General features: G+C 46.7%; 1 protein-coding gene across 1 annotated transcript in view; it reads right to left on the bottom strand.

The window, feature by feature from the left end:
- Positions 1-8,752: 8,752 nt before the first annotated feature.
- Positions 8,753-22,080, bottom strand: part of LOC141055887 (C3a anaphylatoxin chemotactic receptor-like) — a 113,724-nt gene continuing 100,396 nt past the window's right edge. Inside the window, exon 2 of the mRNA XM_073552597.1 lies at positions 8,753-9,788. Coding sequence (XP_073408698.1) covers positions 8,753-9,788 — 1,036 coding nt within the window. The remainder of the gene's footprint in view (positions 9,789-22,080) is intronic.

Genomic DNA, 22,080 nt, shown 5'->3' with positions numbered 1-22,080 from the left:
TAACTGTGTTATTTCATGCAGAGACGAGTCCTGGCTGGAAGAAGTGATGGCGGTCTGTGCTGGATGAAAAAGAAAAGTGAAGATGAAGGACTTCAGCTAGAGACGTCACTGGTGAGTCAGCGTGTTACCTGTACACTGACAGTAAATACAGAGATCCTGTATACAATTGCACTTAGTATTGTGTTTTTAATGATCAGTATTGTAGTATTCAGTCACTATGTGGTGGTAATATGTGGTCTGGCCATGGTGTGGCGGGATTTGTTCCTGGTAAGTGGTATTATTTGGTGACTATGTGGTGGTAATATGTGGTCTGGCCATGGTGTGGTGCTATTTGTTCCTTGTATGTGGTATTATTCAGTCACTATGTGGTGGTTATATGTGGTCTGGCCATGGTGTGGCGGTATTTGTTCCTTGTATGTGGTATTATTCAGTCACTATGTGGTGGTTATATGTGGTCTGGCCATGGTGTGGCGGTATTTGTTCCTTGTATGTGGTGGTAATATGTGGTCCGGTCATGGTGTGACGATATTTGTCCCTTGTATGTGGTATTAATGGTTGTTTAAAAAAAAAAATGTAAATGTATGTGACTCATTCCCTTAAAGAAAAATACATAAATATATATTTATTTTTAATAGTTTAGAGTAGAGTAGGGCCCGGCCGAAAGAGTCTCCCGTGTCGTGGTATCAGCTTAAAAATTATTTTGGCCAGAACAAAAGCTGCTGGTTATATGTGTGATCTGGTGTTTGATGGGAACTGTTAATATCAGAATGTAGTGCACAGCCTGGCCAGCCGGTCAGTCAAGTGAGACAGCTGCATAGAAATATATGTAGCTCTCACACTCGGGTCAGGAGAGCCGCTGGCCAGAATGTGCACTGTTCTGATCTTATTCCAATTTATTTTTTTTTCAACTGTTTGACTGTGCCCCTACTTGTATATGTTTGAGAAGGTGTGGCTTAAAATGGGTGTGGCTTAAAATGGGTGTGGTTTTCCTACACATAAACACAGAACCTGTTGTTAAAAATTTGAATCCCACCCCTGTCTACAGGAGATCGAGGACCCCACTGACCCTAAGAGTTTACACCCTACAGGAGAGAGAGAGGACCACACTTATCATAAGAGTTTACACTCTACAGGAGAGAGAGAGGACCATACTGACCATAAGAGCTTACACTACAGGAGAGAGAGAGGACCCTGCTAACCATAAGAGTTTACACTCTACGAGAGAGAGAGGACCTCAATGATTATAAGAGCTTACACTCTACATGAGAGAGAGATGACCTCACTGACCATAAGATTTTACACTCTACAGGAGAGAAAAAGGACACCACTGACCATAAGAGCTTACCCTCTACTGGAAAAAGAGAGGACCCCTCTGTCCATAAGTGCTAACACTTACAGGAGAGAGAGTACCCGACTGACCAGAGCAGATCACAGTCTACAGGAAGGAGAGGTCCCCACTGACCATAATAGCTTACATTCTACAGGAGAGAGATCGAGGACCCTGCTTACCATAAGAGCTTACACTCTACAGGAGAGAGAGAGGACCCAACTGACCATAAGAGTTTACACCCTACAGGAGAGAGAGAGGACCCCACTTATTGTATGAGTTTACACTCTACAGTAGAGAGAGAGGACCTCAATGATAATAAGAGCTTACACTGTACAGGAGAGAGGACCCCACTGACCATAAGAGCTTACACCATAGAAGAAAGAGAGATAGAACCCCACTGACTATAAGAGCTTACACTCTACAGGAGAGAAAGACAGGACCCCACTGACCATAAGAACTTACACTCTACAGGAGAGAGGACCCCACTGACCATAAGAGATTACACGCTACAGGAGAGAAAGAGGACCCCACTGATTATAAGAGATTACAATCTACAGGAGAGAGGTCCCCACTTGCCATAAGAGCTTACACTCTACAGGAGAGAGAACCCCACTGACCATAAGAGCTTACACTCTACAGGAGCGGGATCGAGGACCACGCTGACCATTAGAGCTTACACTCTACAGGAGAGAGAGGATACCACTGATCATAACAGCTTACACTCTGCAGGAAACAGAGGACCCCACTGACCATAAGAGTTTACACTCTACAGGAGAGAGAGAGGATTTACTGACCATAAGAGCTTGCACTGCAGGAGAGAGAGAGGACCCTGCTGGCCATAAGAGTTTACACTCTACAAGAGAGAGAGAGGACCTCAATGATTAAAAGAGCTTACACTCTACATGAGAGAGAGATGACCTCACTGACCATAAGATTGTACACTCTACAGGAGAGAGAGGACCCAAATGACCATAAGAGCTTACACTCTACAGGAAAGAGGACGCTACTGAACATAAGAGCTTAAACTCTACAGGTGAGAGAAAGAGGACCCCACTGACCATAAGAGCTTACCCTCTACTGGAAAGAGAGAGAACCCCTCTGTCCATAAGAGCTAACACTTACAGGAGAGAGAGTACCTGGCTGACCAGAGCAGTTTACAGTCTACAGGAAGGAGAGGTCCCCACTGACCATAATAGCTTACATTCTACAGGAGAGAGATCGAGGACCCCGCTGACCATAAGAGCTTACACTCTACAGGAGAGAGAGAGGACCCCACTGACCATAAGAGTTTACACCCTACAGGAGAGAGAGAGGACCCCACTTATCGTATGAGTTTACACTCTACAGGAGAGAGAGAGGGGACATTACTAACCATAAGAGCTTACACTCTACAGGAGAGAGAGAGGATCCCACAGATCATAAGAGTTTACACTCTACAGGAGAGAGAGAGGACCTCAATGATCATAAGAGCTTAGGCCGGTTTCACATTAGCGCTTTTTAAGCGCACGCACGGCCGGGGGTAGCTCCGCCCCCGAGCCGGCTCTCTGCCCGGCGTGCCCGCCCCTTGCTTGTAGCGCCGCCTACTAGCGGACAGCGGCGCCTGCGATCGGCGCACCCTATCTTTAGCATAGGGTGCGCAGATCGTGCGCAGGCCGTGCGCTAGTTGCGCTTTGACCTGCGCTGCGCACTTTTGACGGTGCGCCGTGCGCGCCAAAATCAAACTTTTCGGATTTTGGCGCGCACGGCGCACCGTCAAAAGTGCGCAGCGCAGGTCAAAGCGCAACTAGCGCACGGCCTGCGCACGATCTGCGCACCCTATGCTAAAGATAGGGTGCGCCGATCGCAGGCGCCGCTGTCCGCTAGTAGGCGGCGCTACAAGCAAGGGGCGGGCACGCTGGGCAGAGAGCCGGCTCGGGGGCGGAGCTACCCCCGGCCGTGCGTGCGCTTAAAAAGCGCTAATGTGAAACCGGCCTTACACTTTACAGAAGAGAGGACCCCACTGACCATAAGAGCTTATACTGTAGAGGAAAGAGAGAGGACCCCACTGATCATAACAGCTTACACTCTACAGGAGAGAAAGAGGACCCCACTGATTATAAGAGATTACAATCTACAGGAGAGAAACCTCTGACTCAAAGAGCTTACACTCTTCAGGGGATAGAGGACCCCACTGATCAAATGAGTTTACACTATACAGGAGAAAGAGAGGACCTCACTGACCATAAGAGCTTACACTACGAGAGAGAGAGAGCACCCCACTGATCATAAGAGTATACACTCTATAAGAGAGAGAGAGAGGACCTCAATGATTATAAGAGCTTATACTCTACAGGAGAGAGGACCCCACTTACCATAAGAGCTTACACTCTACAGGAAAGGGAACCCCACTGACCAAAAGAGCTTCCATCTACTGGAGAAAGAGAGGACCCCTCTGTCCATAAGAGCTAACACTTACAGGAGAGAGAGTACCCGGCTGACCAGAGCAGTTTACAGTCTGCAGGAAGGAGAGGACCCCGCTGACCATAAGAGCTTACACTTTACAGGAGAGAGAGGACACCGCTGACCGTAAGAGCTTACACTACAGGAGAGAGAGGACCCCACTGATCATAAGAGCTTACACTCTACAGGAGAGAGATAGAGGACCCCACTGACTATAAGTGCTTACACTCTACTGGAGATAGAGGACCCCGCTGACCATAAGAGCTTACACTCTATATGAGAGACAGAGAGGACCCCACTGACCATAAGAGCTTACACTCTACAGGAAAGAGAGCGAGGACCCTGCTGATCATAAGAGCTTACACTCTACAGGAAAGAGAGAAAAGACCCCACTGACCATAATAGCTTACAATCTACAGGAGAGAGAGGACATCACTGACTATAAGTGCTTACACTACAGGAGATAGAGGACCCCGCTGACCATAAGAGCTTACACTCTACAGGAGATAGAGAACCCCGCTGACCATAAGAGCTTACACTCTACAGGAGATAGAGGACCCCACTGACCATAAGAGCTCACACTCTACAGGAAGAGGACCACACTGATCATAAAAGCTTACACTCTACAAGAGAGAGAGAGGACCCCGCTGACCATAAGAGTCTACACTCTACAGGAGAGAGTGAGGACCCATCTAACCATAAAAGCTAACACTCTATTGGAGAGAGAGGACCCCACTGACGATAAGAGCTAACACTTTACAGGAGAGAGAGAGAACCCCACTGACCATAAGAGCTTACGCTCTACAGGAGAGAGAGAGGACCCCACTGATCATAACAACTTACACTCTACAGGAGATAGAGGACCTCACTGACCATAAGAGCTTACACTCTAGAGGAGAGAGAGGACCTCTCTGACCATAAGAGCTTACACTCTACAGGAGAGAGAGAGGACCCCACTGACCATAAGAGTTTACACCCTACTGGAGAGAGAGAGAGAGGACCCCGCTGACCATAAGAGCTAACACTCTACAGGAGAGAGAGGACTCCATTGATCATAAGAGCTTACACTCTACAAGAGAGAGATAGAGGACCCCACTGACTAAGAAAATACACTCTACAGGAGAGAGAGATAGGTGTTTCTTGGAGGTCCACATGGACACGCTGAAATACATTATCGCTCTCTGTGATGTTACGACAGTGTGGTAAATGATGTAAGACAAGTTTTGGGGGATTTTTATTGTGAACCACTAATCACATTTAAAAGAGTATGAATTCGCATGAAATGGTGAATTTCAGAAATTTGGTCTCCCACTCGATCCTCCGCGGATTGATCAGCTCATCTCTAATATGTATGCTTAACCCCTTTCCCACCTTAGACGTATAGATACCTCCTAGGTCGCCTCCTGCTGTTTGATGTGGACATCGGCGAAGAGCCTGCATTTTTCCTGGCACATGTCAGCTGATTTCATCAGCTGACATGTGCCTCTAACAGCCGCGGGTGAAATCAATCTCTGACAGCGGCATTTAACATGATCTCGCTGGAAATGCGTCACAAACCCCGCCCATCGGCTCTTGTGTCAAATGACTGTGGGTCTCTGATGGGTTCGTATGACAACTGGGATCTGCAGGAGACCTCTGTGGTCCAGCTGTCATCGCTCAAAACAGATGAGCATTTTAGCTACACCTAACAGGGCAAAAGGCCTGATATATGTAGCATAAGCAATCAGAAGATCACAGCTTCAAGTCTCCAAAGAGTAAAAAAAAGTTAAAAAAGGTTTAAAAAATATTTAAAAAAATAAAAAAACAAAATTATAAATAACCACCCCATTCAAAATAAAAAAAAATGAAAATACATATATTTTTTATCACCGCGTTCAGAATCGCCTGATCTATCTATATATATAAAATTGAATGTGTGTGTGTCACCAACCAATCACGAAGCATCTTTCATTTCACCAGCGCTGTTTAAAAGAAGCTGAGCTGTGATTGGTTGCTATGAGCAACAGTTTTCTTTGCAACCAATCACTAAGCATCTTTCATTTCACCAGAGCTGCTTAAAAGAAGCTGAGCTGTGATTGGTTGCTTTGAGCAACAGTTTTCCCACTCGACAACACCTCAGCAGACACTGACATGGTGGGAGAAATTTAGCATCACCGGAAACAGCTCCCAGCCATTGACTGCCCCCCAGAAAGGAGCAGAGAGCACATGACAGAAATGAATCACCCCCTCCCGTGCACACATCTTCACTCTTAAAGGGATCTCCTGTATGGAAGTTAGGGCAAATCCCTCAGCGCTCTGATACTGACCCCAGGCCTCTCTTAGAGGGATCATTGGTTTGGAAGTTAGGGCAAATCCATCCAGCACTTTGGTTTTGACCCCAGGCCTCTCTTAAAGAAATCCCCGGTATGGAATTAGGAGCGTTCCACTCAGCTCTGTGGTTCTTACCCCAGGGTTCATTGGTATGGAAGTTAGGGCAATTCCACTAAGCGCTCTGGTTCCGACCCCAGGCCTCTCTTAAAGGGATCCCCAGTATGGAAGTTAGGACTGTTCACTCAGCTCTGTGGTTCTGACCCCCCAGGGTCTCTTATAGGGATCATTGGTATGGAAGTTAGGGTAATTCCACTAAGCACTCTGGTTCTGACCCCAGCCCCCTCTTAAAGGGATCCCCGATACGGAAGTGAGGGCAAATCCACTCTGCACTTTGGTACTGACCTCAGGCCTCTCTTAAAGGGATCTCCGGTATGGAAGTTAGTGGAAATCCTTCAGCGCTCTGATGCTGACCTCAGGCCTCTCTTAAAGGGATCATTGGTATGGAAGTCAAGGCAAATCCAACCAGCGCTTTGGTTCTGATGCCAGGCCTCTCTTAAAGGGATCCCCGGTATGGAAGTTAGGGCAATTCCACTTAGCGTTCTGGTTCTGACCCCAGGCTCTCTTAAAGGGATCCCCAGTATGGAAGTCAGGGCAATTGCCTTAAAATGCTATGGTACTGACCCGAGACCTCTATTAAAGGGATCTTTGGTATGGAAGTAATAATAATAATAATAATAATAATTTTATTTCTATAGTGCCAACATATTCCGCAGCACTTTACATTATAGAGGGGACTTGAACAGACAATAGACATTACAGCATAGCATAGCAATAAACACATAGATCAAAAGAGATACCAAGAGGAATGAGGGCCCTGCTCGCAAGCTTACAATCTATAAGGGAAAAGGGGAGACACGAGAGGTGGATGGTAACAATTGCTTTTATTGTTTTTTTGGTTTGTACCTTCCCTAGTGTAAGAATCGGGTGTTCCTGTTGCTGCATGAACCAGTAAACAGTCTAAATATGTAGCAGTACAGACACAGAGGGCTATTAAATGCAAAAAACATGTGAGAACATGATGCAAGGTACCTGGTTATGGTAAAAAATTTAGAAATGAGCCACACAGGGATATTTAATTTAATGCGTTGAGGCGATAGGCCAGTCTGAACAAATGAGTTTTTAAGGCACGCTTAAAACTGTGGGGTTTGGAGATTAATTGTACTAGCCTGGGTAGTGCATTCCAAAGAATTGGCGTGGCTTGTGAAAAGTCTTGGAGACGGGAGTGGGAGGTTCTGATTAATGAGGATGTTAACCTCAGGTCATTAGCAGAATGGAGGGCACGGGTAGGGTGGTAGGCTGAGGCGAGGGAGGAGATGTAGGGTGGTGCTGAGCCATGGAGGGCTTTGTGGGTGAGGGTAATAAGTTTATACTGAATTCTGGAGTGGATGGGTAGCCAGTGTAAGGACTGGCACAAGGTAGAGGCTTCGGTATAACGATTGGTGAGGAATATGATCCTAGCTGCTGAATTCAGGATGGATTGGAGAGGGGAGAGTTTGTTAAGAGGGAGACCGATTAGTAGAGAGTTACAATAGTCCAGACGAGAATGAATAAGAGAAACAGTCAGAGTTTTTGCATTCAAGGAAAATGCATCCAGCGCTTTGGTACTGACCCCAGGCCTCTCTTAAAGGGATCCCCGGTAAGGAAGTTAGGACCGTTCCACTCTGCGCTGTGGTTCTGACCCCAGGGCCTCTTAAAGCGACCATTGGAATGGACGTTAGGGCAATTCCACTCAGCGCTCTGGTTCTGACCCCAGGCCCCTCTTAAAGGGATCCCCGGTATGGAAGTGAGGGCAAATCCACTCTGCGCTTTGGTACTGACCCCAGGACCCTCTTAAAGGGATTTCTGGTATGGAAGTTAGGGTAAATCCCTCAGCACTCTGATTCTCACCCCAGACTTCTATGAAAGGGATCATTGGTATGGAAGTCAGGGCAAATCCACTCAGCGCTCTGGTTCTGACGCCAGGCTGATGGGATGATGTGGGATATTAGGGGTAGTTGTCCGGTGGCTCTGGCTGACGGGACGATGTGGGATATTATAGTGAATGTGGCTATGAGAAGTCGGCGGAGCTCTACACTCAGCTTTATATATATAGATATAATCATTATAATATGTTATAACTAACCGTAGTTAGTTACTATGCCCGGGCACTTATTTTTGCAATTTCACCGCACTTTAAATTTTTTCCCATATTTCAGTACATTATATGGCAAAACCAATGGTGTCAATCAAAAGTACAACTCGTCCCGCAATAAACAAACCCTCACATGGCCAAACTGATGGAAAAATAACAAACTTATGGCTGTGGGAAAAAGGGGAGCAAAAAAAGGAAACTCCCAAGGTGGTGAAGGGGTTAATTGATGTGATCTGCAGAAACTACTGGGTCACTTTATTATTATGGTGGAATTACAATTTGTTTTTCACCATTTCACTTCACTTGGGATTATTTTTTCACCCATTTTTCAGCACATTATGTGGTAACATGAAGGGAGACTTTCATAATTACATTTCATCCTGCAAAAATCAGCCCTTCATGGGAAAATAATGCTTTATGATTTCTTTAAAGGAAAAAGGAAAGAAATTGGAAAAATAAAAAATCTTCCAGCCTCTAAGGGGTTAAGAGGTGTCACCTACAGAAGATCCCAGGAATATGCATTGCGCATCAGTAGGGCGAGTGTCTCCTGCATCTCCTCGCTCCCCGCACAGGTCATTAGGATGGTCACCTAAGGCTCTTTCTAGCCTGGAGGGGATGGATCTGAGGAAACCTTGTTGGAAATCCGGTGTCATAAACACATAAATGATTGGATTCAGGCAACTGTTCAGACAAGCCAGGCTGGTAGTGATAGAGGATACAGTATATAATGCTATGTAATACCAATAAAAGGGTGTTTTGTAACCTCCATAATACCAGAATATTATTGGGGCTATGTAATATGGAAACCAGCAGATGAAGAAACACGATATAACAGTGGTGATGATCCTGGAGGATCTCTGAGATCTCTGGGATCTCTTACTTTTTCTAAGTTTGAAGAAAATGGTGACATAAGAGGTGACGATGATGGTAAATGGGATCACACACATTATAACCAATCTGATCCACTGACTGATCTGATGTAACTCTGGGTTATAAAGAGATCTGTAAAAACCATACATACACCATTCCTGTAGATCATCTACATGGTAGTCATATATGTAATACACAGCACCAGCCACAGTGAAGCTCAGCCCCCAGATGATCGCTGCACTGATTCTCACCAGGTTACGAGATCTATGAAGTTTGGCCCAGAATGGCCACATGACGGACACCCAGCGGTCAATACTCATGGCCGTCAGGAGGAGAACACTGGCGCTCATGTTCACATTAAACAGAACAATGTACACTATGCAATATGCAATATGTGGCCAGTGTGAGAAAAGTGTAGCCCAGTCAAAAATTCTCAGGGGGAGAGATGAGCAGCACAGGAAATCTGCGATGGCCAGGTGGAGGAACCACACGGCACTGATTGTGTTCTTCATCCTGAATCCGGCAATCCAGATGACTAATCCATTACCGATAATCCCGAGAGCAAAAACAATGCTGTATAATGGAATGGACGTCTTCTGTAGAATCATAAAATAATAATCATCTTTCTCGCCGTATTCGTCAGGTGGCCTGAGAAGACAGAATAGGGCAGACATTAATTTCCAAGCAGAGAGACAATCTGAGGCATCTTCATCAGATTTAGACACTTCAGACACAGAAAGGACTGATGCTTCAGTAAGGGGGTTACCACACCCGAGGGGAGCAATACCAAAACAGAGATGGTACAACACGAGGGGAAGGTATGGAAGGAGAGGAAGGGGAAGTTACAGGGGGGTATGGGGACAGGGCAAGGTCCCCTCCCGATGCCAAATTTAACACAGGCCTCAGCTGCACACCCTCTTCTTCCTCCTCTGCTTCTTTTTTGGAGCAAGGTGCGAGAACAGGGTATCATCTGAGAACCCGATTTCACTAACAAGGGGGCAAATAGTCAGTCTGTCCTCGCATGCTCTAACGGGTGAGGAGTATAAAGTTTTATTAAAAGGTCTCAATTTTGTACCGACCAACAAGTATAATTGTTTTGAGTGGGTAAAGGACCTCAATTTATTCTGCGGAAAGCTCAAGTGGAAAAAGTTTTTTACACATAACAGCTGTGAAGAGTGTCATCAACACGGCCTGAGTGATGAGGATTTGTTAGGCTATGTGCACACGTTGCGGATTCTGCTGCGTTTCCGCAGCGGTTTTGGCCCTGCGGAAACGCAGCAGTTCCGCTGACATGGTACAGTACAATGAAAGCCTATGGGTTTTCGAAAATGCTGTGCTCACGCTGCGGTTTTTTCCGTGCGGTGTTGCTGCGGTTTACAAACCGCAGCATGTCAATTGTTAGTAGAGGTGTGAAACCGCAGGGCAAAACCGCAGACCTTTCACTTTGCCTGCGGTTTTACATGCGTTTCCGCGCGGAAAAACACGCAGCGGAATCCGCAATGTGTGCACATAGCCTTAGGGCACTTGTGGGTCTTCTCCGTGAAAATGATGCAACCCCTATAGAAGGAAAAGGTCCATTCACAGATCTAAAAAATAAGAGTGAAAAAATGCCACCACAGGGGGACACCAGCAATATTGATGTATTCTCCCTATTGGTGGAAAGAGATCTGAAAAAGATTAAAACTTTTGAATGGGACTCGGAAGATAATCTGACGGAGGGGGAACGGAGAGCCCTTGATGAACTCCGCAAAAATGACCAATTGGTCATAAAATCCTCCGACAAAGGAGGCAATTTGGTGATCATGAATCACTTTGACTACTGTAATATGTGTAAAACCATTCTTGATGATGGTGGTGTAAATGAGGTCATAAACACAAATCCATCAGTGACCTACAAATCTGAATTGAAAGGGTTGTTAGATGAGGCTTTATCTAACAAATTGATTTCCAAAAGTGAGTTTGAGTTCCTCTTGCCAAAGTTTCTTCTTTTTTCTACATTTTACACATTACCCAAAGTGCATAAGGGATTACATCCCCTTAAGGGAAGACCGATCGTCTCAGGGTCAGACTCTTTGACACAGAATTGTGGTATATATGTAGATCAAATTTTGTGCCCATTAGTGGTAAAGACCAATTTAGTGATTTCATTAAAGAACTGAATAACAATAAAATTGGTATGGGCTTTACCTCAGAGATTTATAGGGATGAAATAGCATTCCTAGATTTAAAAATAAGCAAAGAACCACATGGGGCCATATCCACTAGTATCTTTCGTAAACCGACTAGCACAACCAGCCTTCTGCATTGCCAAAGCCACCATCCTGTCCCCCTCAAAAGAGGGATTCCTAAAGGTCAGTTTTAGACTTAGGAGGAACTGTTCGCGAGATGACATTTTTTACAGCCAAGCGAGGGATATGCATAATACATTTAAAGAAAAAGGTTACCCGAGATATGTCATTGATACTGCATTTGATTTCGCCAAGAAGGGCAATAGACAACAGCTTTTACAAAAGCGTGATAACAAGGATGCACCAGAGGTGATAAGGATTATTGGGACTTTTGACCAACAACATCAGGCTGTCCGAAAAATCCTTAATAAACATTGGGACATCCTTAAGTTGGACCCAGATCTAAAGGAGATAATTGGCGAATGTCCCAATATCACCTTTAGAAAAGGGAAGTCCCTGAAAGATCTACTGGTACATAGTCAGTATAAGAAACCATCAACTAAAGGGACCTGGCTCAATAGAAGACTTTGTGGCTTCTACAAATGCGGTGACTGCAGAATGTGTAGATGGATGCAACCAGTAGAGTTGAGCGAAACGGGTCGAAAAATTTCAAAAGTTGCCGACTTTTGGTAAAGTCGGGTTTCATGAAACGAAACCCGACCCTAGGGTGAGGTCGGCCACGAGCTCGGCGACTTTAGCGCCAAAGTCGCGTTTCAAAAGTTTGTTTTCCGCCCTTTTTCAGCCAATCAGGATCCACGGACACTGTGAGCAACGTGATGACATAGGCAGGGGTCACAACCATCTTTCAGAAGGGCATGCAAGTGATTGGCTTGCTTTGGGGGGCGTCACAGGGGGTATAAAAGGGCGTGCACGCCGACCGCCATGTTACTCATGCTGATCTCAGAATAGGGAGAGCTGCTGCTGCTGATGATTCTGTAGGGAGAGCGTTAGGCAGGGAAAAAGACACCAAAAACTGCTTCTGCTGCTAGCGATTTTGCCTGTACAACACACCAGTCACTGTGTGTGCAGTGCAAGTGGAGGCTATATTTTGCTGGATCAGCTCTGTTGGTTGTTAGGCTGCTGTTATGAACGAGTCACCGTAGGAGGCAAAAACAGAAATACTAGCTAAGTCCAGAAAACCAGAGAAGTTGGCAGCTATCGGATTGCAGACCCCTGAACCTATTAACAACAACTAGCAGTAGCCGTGGGGGGTTCCTACGGTGCCCTAGACCCCTCGATCACAGCCGGAGACCTAAATAGCCTAAAGACAGAAAGGGAAATCTAAACTGCCCCAGAGCAGACCCCAAAGCAATAGGCAGCCCCCAACATATAATGACGGTGAAGCAAGATGAAAAAACACTCACACAGATAGAAAGATAGGCTGAGCAAATGATGGGGCCCAAGCTAACTAAATAGGGCAGGATAGAAAAGCTGCTGTCTGCAATCCGCCAAAACCCTATCAAAACAAGAGCCAACAGACTGATAGGGAAAAAAGCCCTAAAGACGCTAGGCTTCAAAAAGACTATATCAGTACTCAGGTATTTTCTGAAGACAGAGCAAAAAGGAACTCAGCTCACCCCAGCAGGGAATGGCAGAAATCCAGAAAAACAAGGCAAAACAAAACCAAAACACAAATGCAAAAAGCAGAGCAGAAAACTTAGCTTTTGAGGAGCAGGAATCAGACTGGTCTCCTAGAATCCCTCTGAGAAATCACCAGAAAGGCAGAAGGGCGTCGGCTGCCTTATATCCAGTCAGCAATTCCAGTCACCCAGTCGTCATCATCCTGCTCAGGTGCTTGGTAATCAGCCTCACTACCTTCCTTCACCAGAAGAGGGAGTTCTGTTGTGAGTTCATTTTCCCCTTCACCATTGAGGTCTGATGAACTCTCTCTTCTGCTTTTTTCCCTATCAGTCTGTTGGCTCTTGTATTGATAGGGTTTTGGCGGATTGCAGACAGCAGCTTTTCCATCCTTTCCAATTTAGTTAGCTTGGGCCACCTCATTTGCTCAGCGTATCTTTCTATCTGTGTGAGTGTTTTTTCATCTTGCTTCACCGTCATTATATGTTGGGGGCTGCCTATTGCTTTGGGGTCTGCTCTGGGGCAGTTTAGATTTCCCTTTCTGTCTTTAGGCTATTTAGTTCTCTGGCTGTGATCGAGGGGCCTAGGGCACCGTAGGAACCCCCCACGGCTACTGCTAGTTGTTGTTGATAGGTTCAGGGGTCTGCAATTCGATAGCTGCCAACTTCTCTGGTTTTCTGGACTTAGCTAGTATTTCTGTTTTTGCCTCCTACGGTGACTCATTCATAACAGAGTTCATCAGACCTCAATGGTGAAGGGGAAAATGAACTCACAACAGGCTGCCTTATAAGGCTTCCTGATAGCTGCATTGCTGTTTTCCCACTGCTCTGCAAACTGCTTTTTTAAAAGCAATCCAAATTTTTTTTTTGTCCTGGTGAGGTACTGAGCGTGCATTTTTTCACACCATACAGCGGTGTACGCTCCTCACACAGTACCGTGTAACGGCTGTTATCACGGCCACAGTGAAGCTATCTGTGTGTGACTCTGTAAGGATAAGTCGAGGACATGTTCCGTTATTACAGACCTCCACCTTCTAGTTTTGTCTGGTTTTCAAGCAGTTAAGTATATTTGCTGTTTGATCACATTCAAAACTATAGAGAGACAGAGTGTGTCAGTCCGTATACTTAAAAAACACGGAGCTTGACAATTTTACGGACACCGGTGTACGTGCACGCTCCTCTCTCAGTACTGTGTAGCGGCTGCTATCACGACCACAGTGAAGCTATCTGTGTGTGACTCTGTAAGGATAAGTCGAGGACCTGTTCCGTTCTTACAGACCTACACTCTAGGGAGATTCCTATTCTGCCCAATTCTATATACACCTTGTAGTTTGTCATACACTAGCCAATTTCTGCCTGTGACATAGCGGTGTTATATTCACTGGGCCTCACACAATCCAACAGTGTCCACAAGTGTGTTCAGAAATTCTACATCTCCCCTGTCCTATAGTGACATTTTTCACACCTGCGACATTGAACCTGTGACATAGCGGTGTGATATTCACTGGGCCTCACACAATCCAACAGTGTCCACAAGTGTGTTCAGAAATTCTGCATCTCCCCTGTCCTATGTAAACCTTGTACCTTGTTTTACATTACTATATAGTTTGTGGGATTTTGTGCAACTTCAGAAGAGGAGGCGATAGAGCTGGAGGCTGAGTCAGCAATGTAAGCCAAAACTTTTTCCTGAAGCTCTGGCTTTAAAAGCGGTTTGCCAACTCCTAGAAAACTAAGCCTTCGAGGCCTTGTGTAGCCAGTCGATGACGCAGGCTCAACACCTCCTGCATTCGGTCCTATTTTGCTTTTGCCACTACCATCAGATACACCAACAACACCATCATTACCAGCTGGCAACCCCCACCCAATTCCACGGCCTCTTCCACCAGCCTTCCTCATTTTTGGTAAAAATGTAGACAAAATCCAACAAACTATATAGTAATGTAAAACAAGGTACAAGGTGTCTATAGGACAGGGGAGATTTTGAATTTCTGCTCACACTACTGGACACTGGACACTTTTGGATTGTGTGAGGCCCACTGAATATCTGAGCGCTATGTCACAGGCTCGATGGCACAGCTGTGACCAAAGTGACTAGAGGATAAGTGGATATCACCACTCTGAGCAGAACATTGGGAGGCAGCATGTGTGATTCATTGATTGGTATGCATGCATTTACAGGCTGTGACACAGTCAGTGCATGTGGATGCAGGGTCCACAGGGGACAGCGGTGGTGGGACAGTGCTGCCTAGCCCACGGTATAGGAAACAGTTGGCTGTAGACGTTCGGCCCTCCTCCTCCTCCAGAAGCGAAAGCTCGTCCACAGAGCGCAGTCGTACGAGCACTCCATCTGCAGCTGCCACTGTTGCACACAAGGTGTCCCCCTATCGAGCAGCTAGTGGAAAGCGTCAGCAGGCTGTGTTGCAGATGATGTGTTTGGGCGACAGACACACCGCGGAGGTGCTGGCCGAGTACTTCAGCGACAAACTGAGTCATGGCTGGGCAGTATACATCTTGCGGCAGGCAAGATAGTTAGTGATAACGGCCGTAACTTTGTGGCAGCCATAGCCATTTCAAAACTCAGACACATACCTTGCTTGGCTCACACCTTGAACCTGGTGGTGCAGTGCTTCCTCAACAATTATCCGGACTTAACAGCCCTGCTCCAGAAGGTGCGAAGACCGTGCGCGCACATCCACCGGGCGCCTGTACACTCCATTCGTATGCAGAAGCTGCAGCGATTGCTCCACCTTCCCAACCACCACCTCATTATCGACATTGCAACAAGGTGGAACTCCACCCTGCACATGGTTGAGCAGCTGTGTGAACAGAGGCAGGCCATAATGCGTTTGTGGGAGGATACACGGCCAGGCACTTTGAGAGCAGATATGGAGTTGACAGGTGTGCAGTGGTCGAAGCTGAAAGACCTCTGTAAAGTCCTTCAGTGTTTTGTGGAATGCACACGGCTGGTAAGCGCAGACGACGCCATCCTAAGCATGAGCATCCCACTTATGCGTCTGCTTATGCAAGCTTTGACGCACCTTAAGGAGCAGGCGTCTGCAGCCAATGTTGACGAGGAGGAAGAGGAGGAGGGAATCCTTGATGACATTCAGCCATTGTCTGCTCAGGGACCTCTCCTGGGCGAGGTGGAGGAAGAAGAGGAGGAGGAGGATCATGATGGGGATGATTACTTAGGGGAGGAGGATGCATCTCTTGGGGCAAGTGAAAATGTTGGCGTGGCAAGGTCTGCTGCAGGGTTTGTGCGTGACTGGAGGGATGTGGATTTGCCAGAAAGTGCTCCTCCAACCAGCACTCGCAGTGCGTCATTGACACCGGGAACATTGGCCCACATGTCAGATTATGCCTTGCAGATCCTAAAAAGGGACCCCCGCATTGCCAAAATGATGAACGATGACGACTACTGGTTGGCCAGCATCCTGGATCCACGCTATAAAGGCAAATTACAAAACATCATGCCACAGGAGAATCTTGACCTAATATTGGCTAATAAACAAGCAACTCTGGTAAACCGGTTGGTTGAGGCATTCCCAGCACACAGCAGCGGTGATGGTTCTCACACGAGCCGTACGGGCCGGAGGCAGCTTGGCAGAGGTGTTCGTGGTGCACACAGCAGAAGTGGTGTTGGAGACAGGGGTTTCATAACAATGTTGTGGACTGATTTTTCAAGTACCGCTCACACAACTGGTAATACTGCATCGATGGAAAGTGACAGGAGACAGCAGTTCTCCACTATGGTTACAAACTACTTTTCCTCCCATATCGATGTTCTCCCGCACAGGTCATTCCCCTTTGACTATTGGGCCACTAAACTGGACAACTGGCCTGAATTGGCACAATAAGCCTTACAGGAGCTCGCTTGCCCAGCTGCAAGTGTGCTATCGGAAAGAGTCTTCAGTGCAGCTGGATCAATCCTGACAGAAAAAAGGACCCGTCTGTCAACCCAAAATGTGGATGATCTAACCTTTATTAAAATGAACCATGCATGGGTTTCCAAGGATTTTGTCCCACCTTCCCTTGATGACACACAGGGTGACAGAAAAATGGCTTGCTTTGGTCCTCCTCCTATTTCGCGAACTTGACCTATTTCGCCTTTTGCAGCAGCTGAATGTCCCACATCAACATATGCCACTTTGTAAACAGCCCTAACTGGGCTGCCCCCCCATGGCCAGGGTCACCACCTAGCGCACGAAACCGTGCGAGTGCCGTTGCCCTGGACAGGTGGGTAGGCCGACTCTTGGGCGCGGGCACTGGCACAGGGTCCCTCATAGTGCAATCAAGTGTCTCTGACGGTGGTGGTGCACACCCGCCGTCAGACACACCGTCGTACTATGAGGGGCCCAGTGCCAGTACCGACGCCCACGAGTGTGCCCCCCTTGCTTGGGCAGGGCCCCAGCATTTGCAATGTTTACCTCTCCCAGCTCCTCCACTGTGTAGTCTGGGCTGTCAAATCGTTCACTGGGAGTGCCACTACAAATTGATTGAACTGAAAGATGATGGTTAAGATGTAGCTATGCCCTGTCCTGCTGGCCAGGCTCTAGCTCCAGATGATCAATGGCTTCCATTTCTTATGGACGTCGACTCACAATGACATGCAGTGGTGGTTTATCATCAGCTTTCACAGTTTTCCTACTCACAAACGTGTGACATTCCGGTGCACATTTTAAAATGTGCCCTCTCATGCCAATCAAATAGAATCGCCTACGGCATGTGGCTTCTGTCTTTTGCATTCCAAAGTTACATGACAGATCATGATAGCCAGTGAGCACCATGTTTACATCGCTCCCTGTGATAAAAATTTGATTGAGATGAGTAACAGTGATGGAATAAACGGAAGTGCGATACAGCAAGACTTTATTCACAAAAAAATGTTTTCACTGTCTCAACACACAAATTAATTGAGGGTCAGCATCGCCTATGAGAATTGTGACGGAAGTTTTTCCCGTGAATAGTAATTCCTAGATTTCTGCAATCACTAGCCTTTATGTCAGTAATTGTATGCATCTCATTTCCTATTGCAGAGAGGCGGGACTGTATTACTGAGACAGAAATATATATGAAGATTTAAAAATAACACCAAAAGTATATAGTTGTGTACGCCTCAAATACATTTCCTTTTTTCCACTTTTTAGATTGCTGTGTAATTCATACTGAGAACACGGAGATTTTACATGTTTAAACTATGCTATATATACCTGCTATCCAGTGATAAAGTACCCTTTCTCAACTTTGTACAATCTGGTCAAATCCATACTGGGCCTGAGAACATCTGAGTCTGCCTCCTGATCTATAGACATATATTTTTAATGTGTAAACTAGGCTACATATATACGTGTTATCCGGTGAAACGGTACCCTTTATCAACTTTCTACAATGTTGTTGAATCCATACTGGGCCTGAGAACGGCTGCCGAGCTGTTAAGCAAGCTACAGCACTTTTGGTTTGGACACGTAATTTTTTCAGGAATGACAGTTAGGCCTAACTCCGGAATTGCGGTTGACCTGAACTTACTGGGAAATCATCGTTTGTTCGCGGGGAATAATCTGAATCCCAGATCCCCATCTCTAATGGAGTTCAGCAGGTTATCTGCAACTGTAAGCGACAAAAGCTGGTCCTTTCAGTGTAGCGTGCATGCAGCCCTGGACATGTACGGGAATGCTAGACCTGTTATTGCTCGATCTCACGTGCCAGAGCCTCGCTTATCCCTCTAGTAAGCTTGACGCGTACTGCGGGGGGCATGCCGGAGTCTCGGTTATTAACGGAATAAAGCTGAGAAATCGCTAGCACAAATACAAACACACATACCACACCACACACAGAATCGACACAGCTTTCAAAGTGTGCATCTTTTCTTTAGGTGGCATGGTTGTGGTTTCCCGGGTGGAGTCCAATTAAGCCACTGGCTCCACTCCTGGTGGTCCCCTTTTGGACATTCCTGTAAGGTTCAGCTTTGCAATCATACTGCCCCCAGAAACCAAAAACTTTGCCTTCATGGACGCTGTTTGGAGGTTCGTGGGAATAACGCCGCCCGATCAGCAGTCGGCATATGGGTCGCCCTCCCAGGGCTGTGGGGTACTCGGTACCGGGCCGGTGTCAGTGGGATGTGTCACAGCAGCGGTGACCCGGACGGTGGCCCTGGGCGCCCATGTAAATGGCGTGGTATAATGGTAAAAAGTTTATATAGATAGTTTGACGCCACCTGTGGTGTTCGGCAACATAGATGTTAGGCCGACGCTGCATGCAGATCCTCTGGGACTGATGGTGTTGTGCAGCAAAGATGGTGAAGCTCCCCACAGGTGGAGCTGGAGTCCCAGGGAAGTGTAGATGTAGTGATGGGGGAAAGGCACAGGTGGTGTAGGTGCTGGTACCCAGATGTAGTGGTGCTGGAATAACTGTAGGACACCAGAGCGTGCATTTCCAAAGCTTTACTCACAGTCTGCAGGTTACACAGATGCCTGCCTCCGTGCTGTGTCCTCCGGGTCAGGACCTCTGCCAACCTCCGGGACCAGAATGGAAAGCTCCCTTCCAACACTCCGCCAACATGTACCTTCCTGAACGTCTCCTTTCTAGCGCTTGTGGGGGAAGCACTCACAGGACCGTGGTTCACTGAAGTGCCTCCTGTCTAACAGATGTTCCTCAGACTTTACTTGTATGGCAGACAGCTGTAGCCTTTTCCTTCTGGCTCCCACACGTCGATGCTGGGGCCTCCGAGCCACAGTTGGGTACAGAGCATTTATAGCTGCTACTTCCCCTGGTTTCTGCTGCAGGAATGTCAGTGTCCCTACAAACTCGGAGACCGGAATCGGGACCATGCGCTCCAGCTAGGAGTGAGCCTTAACTCTGCTCATCCTCCAGCTCCCCTTCTCACGTCAACACACTTCCCCTTCCCTGCACAGAGTGCCCTAACTTACCTCCTCCCGACTACAGAGAGCAGCTCCTCAGCAGTCAGGTTCAGAGGTCTCCCTGCTAGCCTGGAGTGGGAAATCTGTTGTGTGTTGGTTTCACTGCTAGAGAGATCCTTCGTTGCTCCCAAGCTTGACAACACACTCCCTAGGAGGAAGGTAATGCCGCAGTGGCGACCGTACTCTTGGGGACGCCACAAATGCACTGAGGCCCAGCCACTGCTGGATGATGCTGCTGGTACATTGACCCAGACCACTACATTCCCCTCGCACTCTACACTGCCAGAATCTGACCCAGAGGAAGCTCAGGTACCCCTTCCGACATACTATACCACCTTACACGGTGACAAAGAGGAAGGTGCAGATGAAAGTGCAGGTTCCTTGAGCAGGTGGGGGGGCATACTCATGGGCGATGGTACTGGCACAGGGCACCGCATAGTACGCAAAAGTGTCTCTGCCGGTGGGAGGGCCTAAACAGCCAAGTGCAGTGAGATGGAAGATGGGGACGACAAGGAGTTCAGAGTAGTGCAGGGATTCCCTAGCAAGGAGACTTATGTAATTGTTTTCAATGTTGGGACAGCAATTTTTGGGGAGCACTATACTCTGGTGAATGATATATGGGGCCCACCATACACTGGAGCATTCCAAAGGTGGACATCAGACACTGGAGCAGCATTTACAGGGCCCATTATACACTAGAGCAGTAGAAATGGGGCCCATTATATATGGAGCATTATTTGGGCCCATAAGACAGTGGAGCTTCATCCATTGGGACCAACATATACTATAGCATTATGTGGAGCTCATCATATACGGTTTGAAACATTATATGGGATCAATGATTCCATATGGAGAAATATATGGGCCTCATTACTCTGTATAGCGCACTAAGCGCTGGCCATAATACTGTATGGAGTTATATACTGTCCGTTTTTGGAGGTATTGGAGAATTTAAAATGGATATCAGTCATGAGATGTAAGAAGTGAAGTATTTTTCATTGTACTATACTGCTATTTCTCTGCCGTATCGGAGCATCATGAGTTGTGGTATGTGTTAAAGGGGCGCTCTTTGGCCCTGGGCCCACGAAAACCTGGAGTCAGCCCTACCCCTCCACAACTGTAGCCAAATAACCCCCAATTTTCAGTGCGTAACTAGTATTATGAAGTAAATTAAGGTTGACAAGCTTAAGTAGTAAGAATTGATGCTTTTGGCATTCAAATGGGCACTGTAGGTGTGTTTCCTGTCCTCCTCTCACTGCCGACTTTAATTCCCCATTGAGTTACATTGGGTTTCGTGTTTCGGTCGGACCCCCGACTTTTCCCTATAGTCGGCCGATTTTGCTCGATCCGACTTTTGGAAAAGTCGGGTTTCATGAAACGAAACTCGACCCTAAAAAACCAAAAGTCGCTCAACTCTAGACACAAGTCTTTGTTACATCAGGCCTCCTGATGAGCCCTAATGGGTGAAACGCGTTGAGGCGTATAATTCTCTATGGCTGGTGGCAGTTAACCAGATGAGTACCATCATTCTGGTGGCAGCAATATGCAGCACTCTTTATCATATCCAGTGTTGGACTGGTGAGCCAAGGGCCCACCAGTAACATTGACTTTGGGGGACCCCACTTTTCACCTGCATACAAATATTACACTACCCTTGTTCACAAATTTACCTATATCTCTAAATAATAATAAGCTAGGTAGTTTGGTTACTGACTGATAAGATGCTGCTTTTTTCTGCACAGAGTGAATCAAGTGAATTATGCTAAGTACTGACCATATAGTGGGGTTGGGGCCCAGATCTGCACAGGGGCCCACCGGGGGATTGCCCTGTTCCCCTATGGGCCAGTCCGAGCCTGATCATATCTGTTATATGTGGCTGTTTTTCTTTCCTGATTATCAGTTGTGGGGTTACACACCGTGTCAGGATATGTTGGTATCTGTGCCACTACAATACAGAGTATAGATTGGATCATAGTCTGCAGTAAAAACCTGCTAATTATATCTATATGTGCAAACCACATTTTTTTTCTCTTTCTTGCCATGAATGTGTTGTATTTCGGGTCCTTCATTGACCTCATTGTAGTTATTATTTGGTTTAGCATTGGTACTCATCTGTGTCATTAAGAATTGGCATTAAAAAGCAGTATCTATTGCAGCAGTTTTTTGAACACAGTCTGCATGCTTAGAAACCACTTCTATTGTATACACGTGGTTAATG

The sequence above is a fragment of the Dendrobates tinctorius genome, unplaced genomic scaffold (assembly GCF_039654945.1).
Source record: "Dendrobates tinctorius isolate UK_male_01 unplaced genomic scaffold, ASM3965494v1 ptg000192l, whole genome shotgun sequence".
NCBI lineage: Eukaryota > Metazoa > Chordata > Amphibia > Anura > Dendrobatidae > Dendrobates > Dendrobates tinctorius.
This window is presented reverse-complemented; position numbering and strand designations above follow the sequence as displayed.